At 43.3% G+C, this 13,496-nt stretch overlaps 1 protein-coding gene across 1 annotated transcript in view; it reads right to left on the bottom strand.

The window, feature by feature from the left end:
• MTCL1 (microtubule crosslinking factor 1) overlaps positions 1-13,496 on the bottom strand; it is a gene marked incomplete at both ends in the record, with an annotated part of 106,616 nt that overhangs the window by 42,073 nt on the left and 51,047 nt on the right. Inside the window, 4 exons of the mRNA XM_080339510.1 lie at positions 50-205; positions 1,148-2,473; positions 6,221-6,295; positions 8,127-8,186. Of these exons, the coding sequence (XP_080195636.1) occupies positions 50-205; positions 1,148-2,473; positions 6,221-6,295; positions 8,127-8,186 (1,617 nt within the window). The remainder of the gene's footprint in view (positions 1-49; positions 206-1,147; positions 2,474-6,220; positions 6,296-8,126; positions 8,187-13,496) is intronic.

The raw sequence follows: 13,496 nt of genomic DNA, 5'->3' as shown, positions 1-13,496 counted from the left end.
CTGGCTAAGGTAGCAGGAGGCAGTGAGTAAGACGGGCTGCTTTGCTGACCTCTAGACTGAAACAGCCCTTGTCTCCTGGCCTGTAGAGTTTAATGTCTCCATCAGCTCTGCGGTGTGGGTCGGTGGTGGCTCGCTGGTGGTGAATCTCTCGCTCCTCTCCACGATCTTGTTTGAGCTGCCACGTCATCTGATCCCTCAGTTTGGACTGTTAGGTGCATGGGCGGTTTATAACAAAGAAAACAAAAGGACAGAAGGGAATAAAGAAAACAAAAATGGGTAAAGTAGACGACTGAAAAACTACAAGACAAAGAAAAGCGTGAACAGAAAAACCAACTTAAATACAGTGGCATAAGAAAGTGAAGAGAACATAACCAAAATGAGGATGAGCAAAATGATGGGCTGAAACATCTGAAAAGCAAAAAAGAGAAAGAGAGGAAAAAAGAATGCAAACACTGGTTATGAGGCGCATGCAATGAGGATGCATGAGTCAAACCAACAGCAAGCATATAAGTCATGAAGGATACGGGACACAAGGCTCTTCCTTCCTTACTTGTGCTGTGCAGAAAAGCCATATCCAGTGTGGCAGTGGTGGCAGTTTAGACATGCGCCCATGGGCAAGGCTTTAGGCAAGGCAGTCCTTCGCTGGCTACAGAGCTTCTCACTCGCTGCTCGGTTAGGGGAGTGAGCTGTAAGCAGGCTTTTCAAAACATATCACTTAGAAAACTGCATTTGGTTGGGTTCTTTTGGCAAGGTTTTTGAGAACACGCCTGACCCTTTTATGAGAGAGCATAATAAAGACCTCCTCACATTTCTTAGCAAGGCTAATTTACATTCATCAGAATTTTATATTTTTTTAATTAATCTCCTCTTTCACATGGAAACACTGCTGTTACAGACAAAAAGAAGACAGATCTCTATAGCACCAGTGGATTAGCCTTTTTGCCATGAGGAACCGCCTCTGAATCAAAGGACTTGTGCAAACAAACAAAAGAAAAAACCTATAAAGTGTTTAACATTACACACTTTAATACATTGCGGGTCTGAAATCATAACAAAGCAGCTGTGAGGAAAATTAGCTCTAGGGTAGCGATGCTAGCAAGAAAGAGAAACAATAAATAGATAGAAGGCAAACAAGGGGCCAACCTACCTGGAAGTCGGTGATTAACTCCTTCCCAAGGTTACCAATGGGAGAGTCTCGAGACATGGATGTCATCGTGGATAGAAAACTGGAAGACTCTGTGAGATGGGGAAGAGGGGAGAGGTCCTCCATCTGCTCCTTAAGGCCCTCCCCAATGTGATCAACCTTCTCCAGGAAGGTCTGCAGCTCCTTCCGGAAAGCCTTCATCCTGGAGTTGATGGTGTCCAGAAGCTCCGGTTCATGCTTATCTTCTCCCATTTCCTCACCACTTTTGAAATCTTGCTCGGTGGATGAGTTGCTGGTTATGTGCACCTTTGCATCATAAATCAAGCTGTCCGTATCAGTGATAAGGCGGTCCACAGTCCTTTCGAGTCGCTCAGCCTCGCGCTTGATGTTAATTAAAGACTCAGTGTCCTCTTTCACCCTTATGAGCTCGGCAGAGCACAGGTCGCTGACTTCTGATGGCTTCCCGCTCCCAAAACCTGATGTCTTCTCATAAACCTCTTCTGAGTCACTCTCACCCCCGATGGGCCCCTCTCTCTTTGGCTGGGGTGGGCGACCTTCTTCACTGTCACTCTCCTTCTTTCCAGCATCGCTGTCGGCATCGCTGTCCCTGGGGCTGGAAGTGCGCAGGCCCAGGTGAGAAGCAAGATCGTAACGCTGGACATTGGACATCAGGACCCTGTTCTCATACTGGAGCTTCATCACTTTCCCGCTCAGCTCATTGATTTGCAACCTGGCCGACTTCAGCTCCTCTTGCAAGGTGCCGCTGCACTTGGATGCGGCATCATCCAACCAGCCCGACTCCTGGCCTGGCTCGAACTTGAACTTGTTCAGCTCGTTTGTTAGCTGCTTATTGTGATCTTCGATTTCAGAGATTGACCGCCTCAGCAGCTCTGCTTCCTCTTCCACGAACTGCAGATGCCGGCGCAGCTCTGTGGCTGACTCCACGGAGTCACCATAGGGCGAGGTAGGAATGCTTGAAATGTGGTCCCTGCTGAGACACTCTTTTTCATACTGGCACCTCATATCCTCCATCTCAGCCTTAATCCCCCTGTTCTCCACCTCCAGTTCCACTATTTTTCTGCCCAGTATGTTGGCTTCCTCCTCCACCAGCTTCAAACGAAGCTTCAGCTCGGCCTCCCTGGTGCTGGGTGGGCCCCCTGCTTCCCCAGTAGGCAGGGGACTGTCCACATCTCCATAGATTGACTTGTACTTCTGGAGCTCCTGCTCCAGTTCGTCCTTCTCCCTCCCCAGTTTGGCCATCTTCTTACGCATCAGTGCTGCCTCCTCTTTGGCAAATTGGAGCTGGCACTTCAGATCAGCACTGTCCTCCTGCCAAGAATAATCGCCCCCCCCAAAAGATTATATTAGAAGTGCAATCAGTTCTTCACCTTCTGAAATCTCTACCTCCCTACCCTCTGAGCTGTATCTGTTAGGTATGCAAATGATACACACACAGACCTGCGCAAACCACACAGCTGACACATTTCACGGCTTGGTCCTGGTTAAATTGGCAAAGCAGCTTGATCAGAGTTAAAGGGGGGAAAAAATAAAAAATAAAATCGGTGTGCCCGTGCAAGTGATGCAAGAGTGCCAACACAGCACTTAGTTTATCTCAAATAGTGAGCAAATTTTGTGGAAAATAAGAATTACTTGAATGAAAAGATGCCATGATTTATCGGCACTTTCTGTTCCATTTATGTTTAATGATACATGTGCTCCCTGTTAGCATCATGAAACAAAGACTACTCAGATTAATTTGCTCATCATAATCCCACGTCTTGGGCTCCTTCTGCTAGAAAGCACAGAAAAAGTGTGCTAAGATGTAGGGTTCCCTTGAAAAGTTAAGACTTCTAGTATTCACAGTGCTGTGAACTAGTCAGAGTGCCTAACACACTTTGTGAATAGGAAGCACTACTGCTGTCTCTGCTGCTGTTATTATTAGGATGAACCAGACTGTGATCAGTGGTTCTGGTATGGGCAACTGTTCACATGGGAGATTGGTGAAAATATGTGAAAAAGGAAAGAAAAATTCATTAAACCGCAGTTACATCCAAATCCATCTCACGTGAAAACCTGCGTTTTTCAGGAAGCACCAGGGTATTGAATGAGAGTTTGACTTTTTTTGTGTGTTGGGCGTTTTAAAGCAGCACATCTCAGCTCAAATGAAAACTCCAGCGTGTATTGTGCTCAAGTAAGAGACAGGGTTAAGCAAATTCTAAGCAGACAAACCATTTCTTTGCATGAATCACTTTCATGAATTGTCATGGAGATACAGGCACTTGGCCTTGTAAGAGACACATTTATCAGCATTAGCAGTATAATGGAAGGCAGGCTTTGAAAGATGATCTCTTGAGACAGCAGATTTCATCATTGTTGGTAGGCCATGTGGACATATGTGCAATTATCTATGGAAACTTCATTCAGTCTCAGGACCACTGTTATCTTTCACAAGCACCATTTTGTTATAATTCCTAACAATGGCAATCAAGTCCAGGAGAAAACATGACTGACTTTAATCATCCACTTAGATCAGGATATTAAAAAAATAAAAATATTTAGCAAACTAATTATGGCTCAGCAATCTGAGGAAATTATTTAATTTATATAGCACACATCCTTGTACATGGGTAATAGTTTCTTTTATGTTATCTAGATTAATTTCACCCCATTCTATTTAGATATATTCTAATCAAGTCTTACTTTCAACTATTAATATCTAAACAGCCACAAAAGTAATTGGCTGTATACTTCTGAATTCAGCTTTCTGACTGATTCTGCTTGGCACAGGTTGGAACTTTAAAATACTAAATAGTAACAAAGTTATCTTAAATGTTAATAACATGATAGAGGTAAAGAAAACCCTGTTTCTGTTAATATGTGGTTTTCAGTGATAGCCAGGAATCAACTACAATTGCAATCCATTGATCTGACTGAAACTGAGTAAAACTCTGGCCATCGTGTTTCTAGTACCAGAAATGTAAGTTTTCTATTAATACAATCAAGGTGCATATACATGATTAGAAGCAGAGCCTCTAGAAGATCAGCTTTCTTTCTGTCATCTCCTCACATACACACACCTCTTTTTCATGCATACATTTCCAAATTGCTCTTGTCTTTATAACTGAAATCTGCAAATGAAGTATCAGATTTAAATCTGGCAAAACTCCCTGAAGCCTCCACTTGGAGTCACTCTGAATTTTGGTTACTCTGTCTTGATAAAGCTGTATGATTGAAGTATCATCTTTGGTCAGGGCTGTGCATTACATTACCTCTGTTTTTCCCCCTCATCTAGAATCAGTTTATCCATGCAGCTGTAGGCTTTGCTTTTAGGGAAATAAAAAGATCACAAGGAAGGAAAGTTACACCCAGACCAGTGCTGCACATCAGAGCTCAGAGGTGGTGTGATTACTCCAGTCTATTTATTTATCTGTTAATAGCTTAGAAATAACAACATCTGACATTTTCCTCATTCTATCTTTGTAATGCAGCATTTTTCACTGCACTTCTTGTCTGCCTCTGGCTGCAAACACCCAGCCATCAGTGACACTAGCTGGAGCCTCGCACCTCCCTGCCTGGTTGCAGGACTGATGCTGGTGCCGGTGGGGAAGGACCAGCCTGCTCGCACCCCTCTCCCCAAGCTGAGAGCTCCTTCCTGGGGCTCAGAGGGGGCTCCAGCCTGACACCCACTGTGTTTCACACAATATACATTACAGCCACCCAGTCACATTCAGGACAAGGCACTCAGCATTTTGAAGCCTTTGAAGAAAAAGGAAGGGCTTCAATGAGTTTGAGGTCAGGGCCCCAATGTTTTTGCTTGGCATCACTGCACGACTCAATGCATCTGTGGAGTTAGTACATTATTATAGCATGACAAAATCACCATTAACTTCTTGTAACAGCGTTACCTTATTGCTAGGTTTTGTCTATGAAAAGAAAAAAAGGATTACATTTGTAAGTTTTGTTTTTCACAAGAGTTGAAACAAAGATTTTTTTCATTAAACAAACACAAGCCTCATTACAAACAACAGAGCCGATGGATGTTAATCTTGCCTACTAAATATGGATCCCATCTGGAAAGGTGAGAAAGCTCCAGATCTTCCCTGCTTCTCTGCCAGGGATCATGACTACTGAAAATCCAATTCCGCGGACAGCTTTTTTCCAAAGGAAAAGAATGGTCAGGAGAGATTGATCAGCCAGATCTAAGCATGCCAGAAGGGTAGGACTCTATCCTTCAAGCGTCTGTCCCTCGGAAACTTTGTGTACAGAAATATCAGTGATTTCTTGATCAGTTGAAAACAAGTAGAAACAACAAGAGGGTGAGACACCCAGGCAGGCAAGTAGAGTTTTGACATATAAGGCAAACTAAGGAGAGGCCAAATCACCAAAATTAAGCATACCTCATTATTAGTTAAATCATGAATGAAAAGAAAGGTGAGGGAGGAAAAAAGGAGAATAGTATTTTCATCTTTTTGGAGGAACAAGAGGCTTGAATTCCAGGGGCTGAGTCTGGGCTATGGCAACCTGACCATATTACACATCATTTCTTACAAAGGGTAAGCAGGGCAGACTGTATAGAAAGATATGTCATGGTGCTTGTCACAGACTTTAAGATATCATTAAGGATAAATGGGAATTAATGATTACTGATTGTGATTATCTGCCTGCAATAGCACCATGGCTCTGCATGGCACTTCAGAGGGATGTTAATGGAAAAAAAAAAAACAGAAAGAAAAAAAGCAGATCCCTCCCTGCAGAGTCTGCTGTCTAATTAAGACAAATGTAGAATGTGGAGATAAAGAAAAGAAACTGAAAGGAAAGAAATGAACTTAAATTCATTATGGAACATAAATGATGTGATGAGAATGAAGAGCTGATCAAAAATTTCCAAATACGATATTTCTTTTCTGGCAAGAAGACACAAAGATAGATAGAGACCAACGCCATCTCCTGTACCACCACCACCGGCTCAAGGGAATTGCCAGGCAGAAGATGGGCAAGCGGTTTTGGGGTTGCAAGTCTGACGACAGGGCAGTACGACCAGCACCCAAGCATCTGGCTGAGTGCCAGTACTCCTACCTTGCGCTGGAGAACCACTTTTCTTTGTGTTTTGCCTGGTGCCTGGTATTTTCCAAGAAGCTCCGTTTTGCAATTCTGCTGAACAAAAACTTTTTTTCTTCAATACTGCTAGAGGTGGGTAAGCACGACTATGAATTCTGCTTTTACACGACTTCAAGACAATCAGTTTCACCGGTATTATTTAGTTGGTGTGCCCTGTGGTGGGTGTGACGTTCCAGCTAATTTTCATGATGAGCTCCCAGTAAGTAAAAGTGTTGGTCTTGCCATATGCCACACATATCTGTTAGTATGCAGATGCATAGAATCTAAGTTTGTGGTTGCTTTTCACAAAATACGTAATGGATATTTTACTTGTTTTAGGTATTTAGGGTGGCTGTCCCTGAAGAACAGCATTTTTAAGCTCCCTGGCTGTGTTTGTACCTACCTCGTTAGGCCATGTCCAAATCCTTTGCTTGCACGAGTTACAACTTGTGTGTAGAGTGTAAAGGGTTTTCTTTCCCCAAGTGGTTTCTGGGGTTACTTCTCCACGTTATTAGTGGAGCAGAGCTGATCCAGGGCTACTTGGATAATTTTGTGAAGTCCTTTTTAAGGTCTTCCAAGGCAAACTACAGCTGCTGTTAATGCCTGAATTTGGGTCGAGGAAGCAAGCATGAGGAATCCATTCCCTATGCACTGCTCTGTATTTCCAGGAATGAGGAAAGGAAGGACAGAGCCACCCACAAGCCCCAGCGGACACAACTCTGTGTTCATATAGCTTCATCTGTAATCTGCATGTGTTTGGGCATATATATATATATATGTGTGTATATTTCATCTGTGTATTTTACTGACTTGCAGAAAAACAAATTCTCTGACCTGACTGATGACTTAAATAATTCTCTGTAGCAAGCATTGCACGCAGAAAGCCCAGTGCCCCATTTTAAGGTCTGATTAAGCCAGGCTTGTATTGGCTTGGCAGGGAGGCTTGGTTTGCTGTGCCCTGGGAAAGGCGGCTCCAGTCCCTGGCCACCATGAGCCCCCACCTGCCCGCCCTACCCACTCAGCTGCCCGCCCTACCCACTCACGTGCAACATGTTGTAATGATTTATTATGGTTATTATTACAAACCAATGGATTTTAAGACTCCATTGACCCAGAGAAGACCTCTAGGGTCCCAGCTGCATACACTGAGCCTGCCAAAGGGGTGGCAGGGGAGGTGCAACCTTTCTGTAATGAAGGGACAATGTCTCTCTTGGCTCCTTCTGCAGCTAGGTGAAACAATATCCACATCTCTCTGGCTATAAACAGCAACTGTATGGGCGTTGGGAAAAGCTTTAACTCCTACAGTCAGCACAAAAAGCAGAGGAAACTGGACAGACTGCTTCCCTGAGAAAGATCAGCCTACAGGATTTCAATAAAACTGGTGTCTAGAGGGAGACTGAGTGGGTAGCTTAGGGTCTGCCTTTGATCTCAGCTTTGGGGGAGCACAAATTCACACGCTGCCCCCCAACATCCAAGAGAGATCAAACCCAGGGCTGCAACACCAGAGCTCGCGAGGTGTCGTTGCAGCGTGTCAACCGCATTCCCTGCCAAGATGCTCATTAGCACAAAATCTTTGGCACTGTGTATAAATTTAGTTAGTTAGTCCCTAAGCTGCGATACAATTACTTTGTGAGGCAAGGTGTTCTTGTAGAAAACCCGCAGCCTGGATCTATGGATAGAAGCACAATGAGACCAAGAAGCTGCACGGTTTAGAGATCACACTTGTGTCCTAAATTGCTTCTACATTATCTCTGGGAGGTCTCAGTAGATTAAGGCCTAATTGCACTCTAGTTAATGTACCTGATGGCCCTGTCAACACCCGTAAAAAGAAATCTTCAGTTTTATCATGTGATTTTGCTCAAAATTGCAGTCTTGAAAACCATACCTGGGTAAATGTCTTTTTTTCTTTGTGCATTTCTCTGCTGCCTCTTCTCTTCAGGGAACTCTGCAATAGAAGCAACACAGAGTTATTGAAAAGCTAAGCAGAAAGCATGCAAGTTCGGCAGAGCTCACTACTGTAAAACTAATTGGGGAGAAAGCAAGGATATTCTCCTGGGCAGCTGGGGATTTATTTTTTTGTACTAATCACTAAAAAAAACAATATGATCAGGGCCTTGTCAGTAAATTTTCAATGCACAAAACTTCCCACCAAAAAAAAAATTAGTTGAAAGTTCACAGAGGAAAAAAAAAGTAACCCTCTCTTCTTCTCCTTTGGGCCACCACAATTTTTGGCAAAACTTTCTTTTTGCATGGGGCAATGATTTATGTTTGATTAATGCAGGGCAGAAGTCCAAGAATGTTACTCACAGTGGATGTGAAACACATTGTGGAAACCTCAGAAGAAAGCAACCCCCAAAAAAGGGAAGGATGTGTATGTTTTAGCTGTGTGGTATAACATTATTAGTTAAAGCTTGCCAGCCAACATACTGAGGAGCCCAAATAAAGACCAGGTATTTCTGAATTTACTTTACAAATTGAGTTTGGTTTCCTTTGCAAATCTTTATATCCCTTTATAAGCATTTTTTTAAGACATGGAAATGATGTCAACACCACTGCTTGGTTTTCAGAAGCTGCTCAGCACCCAAATGGAAAAGCAGTTTTTCTAAGAAGCAGGGATTGGAATACCATCAGAATGTTACCAATGTTTGCACTGACTTGTGTCTCAGGACCGAGTGCAAACTGATGTGAGCTGGATCTATTTAGAAACTGCATGAATTTGACTTTTGTACACTGAAGTGTCAGAGGGGAATGACAGATATTAGGTAAAAAAAGCGAGAAGCTAGAAACAACTGAGTCATCTGAATTCAAAGCTGGCCATATTGCTTTGTCTGCACCCAGAGCCTGAAGGCTGATACTCCCCAGCAATCACCCAGACGTTATTGCCTCTTTTATTTACCACTTCTGTTGATATTTTCTCTGTGGGGGACAACTTCCAGCTGAGGCGAAGCCCAGGCTGCCACGGGCATGCCCACAGCATGCCTTCCCTCTATCCCATGGGGTGGGGAAGCGTGCCTGGACCAGCGCTGGCTGCTGCATCTGATGGGCTAAACCCTGGTCTCTGTAATCCACACAAACCCAGCACTGCAAATCATGAGCCCAGCGAAGAGGAAGGGAGAGGCATCCTGTTAATTGGCTAAGTCCAGCCTCGTGCCCAGCCATCAGCTGGCAGAAAATGCGGCGTGAGCTCGGGGACAGGCAAACACACCCCCTGCAAATCCTAACCGAAAGCTTTCCATGGCTTTGTGTTTTCTGACTGTTAAGCTACGCAGCTACTGCAATTTATAATTATTGTACGTTAAGACAAATCTCTCCTTCTGCTCTTTGTTATACACAGTTAAGTAGTTAAAACCCATTCATATGTGGCACCATATGCCCAAGACATACTACAGTTTATTTTTGCTAATCTGCTTTCAACTTTAATCCAGTGATTTCCTATAACTAATGAAGCTGAGTAAGAGAATTTTTTTTTTCTGGATACTGAAACAGTTTAATGAAAAAAGACTTTCAGCACTAAAAACACCATATGAAAACTTGTTATACAAGCTTAACCAGGATAAACAGTTACTCTTTTCTTTTTTCTTTTAAATGTGGTGTTATTCTAGCAGTGGATATGTAACTGAAAGCAGTCTTCAGTCATCAGCATCATGCCCCAGCGTGCTAGCTGGGTCACAGTCCTGGCCCTCACACTCTCTGCTTTTCCATGGGAGTTCAAGTAAGAGTATTTTGAGCAAGAGGAGGTTGTCTGATTACTGCATTGAATTTCTAAGTCCTTAGAGTCAGGGATGAGTCTACCAGTGTTGGTAAGAGCCCTCAACACATGACTGTAGCAAACAGCTACCAATCATGCCAGAAATACAAAACCTCATGTCAAAGCCTAAAAACCTCTTGCTCTTTCTTACCTATAGGCAAAAGGTTCTATTTAGAAACACGGAACTGGAGAAGCTAGGTGATATAAACACATGGGCTACGCTGTGTAAGAGAAAGTAACAAAGCCTTTGCTCTGCTATACAGGGTAATACTTGGAAAATAAGGGGAAGGGAATTAAAATCGAGGATTAAAATGTAGGACACATGGATCACAGGCTGAGAAACAAGCAGGTAAGGATCTAGCTTTGGAAGCTGTAAGCAGCACTCGTACCTGAAAAAATGGATTTCACAAATCCAGACTAACAAGTTTGTACCATAAGGCCATAGATGAGGCTTGGCTTTAAGCATTTTCACACTGTCCTGTTCGGATTTGCCTAAGAACAACCTTCTAATCACTGCTTGGCTGGGAGATTGCTTTGTATTTCCATAAGACAGAGACTCAACCTTAGGCTGCATCTGTCCTTGCTGTAATAAAAAGGATGGTGTATTTACCTCTGGGGGCTTCCAGCAGATTACAGGGGAAAACCTCCCTCCCACGTGTCAGTGGAGGACTAGAAACACAGGTGTGGCAACAAGGGACTGCCGGGCCAAAACACCCCAAGCCCTATTTGAGCGCAAGATCTCGATTTCACCACTGTGGGACCAGGCCACACCTGTGCACAAACACCAACCAGTATGGCTGATAGTTGGACTGAGGGCAGAGGGTGTCCCTGCAAGAAGTAGGTGGAACGCACTACAAGCTTAAATGATTTAAAATGTAAAATGGTTCAATAAAGGAGCATTTCTCTTTAATAGACAGGAGATCAGCATCAGAAGCTGATCTGAATTCATGCTAGAAGGAACATTTCTGTACTACTTCTTATACTCAAGAGATGAACCAGGGTTGGGCCAGGGTTGGCCGTCTACCAAAAAGTCCTTCAGTGATTTTATTAGTCCTTTTGTTAACATAGTCTCTTAGGAAAAAGGTTACTTGCCAGACATTTTCTACCTTCACAGTTTCACTGCAGTTTGTCACCATACCTCCTGGCTACCAAGGAGAGCTAATACATGGGGGATAATAAATTGCCCAATGTTTTAAAAGTTAAACTTCCCAGAAGAGTATCGGCTGTAGCAACTACAATATTAACAGCAGGAAGAGACACAATTATTTTTACTTTCCCTAGGAGCCTAGCATGGACAGGAAGAGATAATTTGTATCTTTTGGTGAATTTCATTTTTAACAGGTCCAGGAAAGTCCTGCAAACTGAGAAGTGAGAGAGAGGCTTCTCTTCTGGGGAACACCAAGCAGGAGTCAATGCACTGGAATTAGAAGTTGAACTAGATGTGGGAATGAAGTTTGAGTTAAAAGCAACCAGACATATAAACACATGATATACCCCAAGTTTTCATACTGAGGCAAGTGCTGAGTAGAATGAGAAAAGAGCTGTGAACAGGCAGCAGTAGAGAAGGACTTGGAAAATAAGAAGAGAGAACCAAGAGCCCCTAAGAGCTGCCAGCTTGTCATTTCAGTCACTGCTATTAAGAGAAGCAAGTAATTTTAGGTGCTGTCTGGCATCTCCAGGCAAGTGTGGGTTTGCTATCATATGCACATCAAACTGAACCTGCAAAATCAAGTAGTCAGCTATTGAAGTGACAATGTCTGCACCTTAGAAACAGAGAGGCTGCCGTGGAAAGCCTGGCCCCAACGGCAATTTCTATCACTGTGATGTGTGAGGAATTACGTACGAGCAACACTGGGGCTTATGAGCTGTATAAATGGCCCGTGTGCAACAATGGTTTGGTACTGATTGCTTTGAAATGGATAATCCCAATTTTCGTTTGCATTCGTTAGAAAATACTGCCTGTCAGAGATCTGACAGTGCTTTAAAAAAAAAATGAGCACAAAGACCAAACCCACTTGCTCTAAGGTACAGCAGTAGGTTAAGCAGGTTGCTTTCAGACTGGGGCATCTGCAAGGCTAACAGTTTCAGAGTTGCATACTGGCATTTCATAATAAGAGCTAACTTCTTGCTAGCTGTTGAACCCCCTCATGTTCAGGAATGAACAAAACATCCAGAGAGACATAATCTCTATGCCACACCATATGACTGATTCAAATGTCTTGAAAATGGACCAACTCCTTAGTAGTGGTTACACTCCAAGAAACACCAGTGATTTAAATGAAGGTAATTCTGCTTGGCATGAATGTGAATCGGAAGAAAACCACATGCACTTGTAACATATGGTCAGAAGGCGGATTTATCCCCAAGTGATGTAAACCAGCATTCGTCAACTGCATCACTAATCACTGCTCAGGAACGCCTCACTGCAAGTATTTGCCAGGCACTGTGCAGGACTGCATGGGAAGAATACGGCAGAGGATGTAAAAAAGCAGGAGATCTCCATGCTCCTTCTCTGGCAAGACCCATCCACACAAATCCAGTTCTGCTAGTCACTGCAGGCAGTTTTCTCCCCAACTTCTTGTAGCTTTGGACTTGCCAAACCCTGACACTGAGGGGGTGCATGATACCCCTTCATCTCACTGCTTCAGAGCTATCCCCACTTGCCCAGTCTTGTAGATAAAGACAAATCTTTTGTGCAGAGGTCTGACACTCTCAAACCACTAAATATTAAAATCTTGTAACAAATGCTCCACTGAAGAAACATGACTAAGACCTGTTTCTTTAGGAGAGGCAGCTTTCAGCTATCACACTGTGGCTTTCTGAAATCTCCTTTCCAGTACTGTTACCTGCCCATTTGGGAAAAATGAAGCATTTTCTCCATTTCTGTAGCAACAGCCCTTCTTTTAGTGGCAGGACAGGGTGGCTTTCCATTCTTTCTTAAGGCCTGAAGTGTCTCTAAATACCAGGTGTCCAACTGCAGTTTTATTTTGCCACCATCCCAAGTTTCTGTGTTACAATGACTGCACAGTTAAAGTACGGTGGCAGCTTTTTCCATGTGGACTCTCATACAGATCTATGGGATGGTTAATGTAACTGGAAAATACAATGAAATTCTAATTGCTTTTCAATTGCTGTAGGCCCTTGAAAAAGATATCACACCAAATCCTGATAAAGCCGGGTTTGACGCAAATGATCTATATCTGCATTCATTCCCACGTGCATTTCATTTACTAGAAACCTCTAAATACTGCGATATTCATCATTCACATGACCTACCAAAGCAAGCCATGTCTGAAATATCATAAGCATTACAGTTCATGATAAAAGCCATCCCTTGAGTAAAAAGCAGCAAAGCACACTAGCTTTCAGCACCAGCTTGAATTTCCCTAACGCTGCATTACTCTATTGTGCTAAGCTTATGAATAGGGGCTTTGGAGGAGACTCTTTCTTTTGCCTCTTACTACGAACACATGGCACCGTCTGTCTCTCACGGCTTCCCAGTGCCTT

Source organism: Nesoenas mayeri, assembly GCF_963082525.1.
Source record: "Nesoenas mayeri genome assembly, chromosome: 2".
Lineage (NCBI taxonomy): Eukaryota > Metazoa > Chordata > Aves > Columbiformes > Columbidae > Nesoenas > Nesoenas mayeri.
Note: the sequence above shows the minus strand (reverse complement) of the source record. Positions and strands in the feature narration are given on the sequence as shown.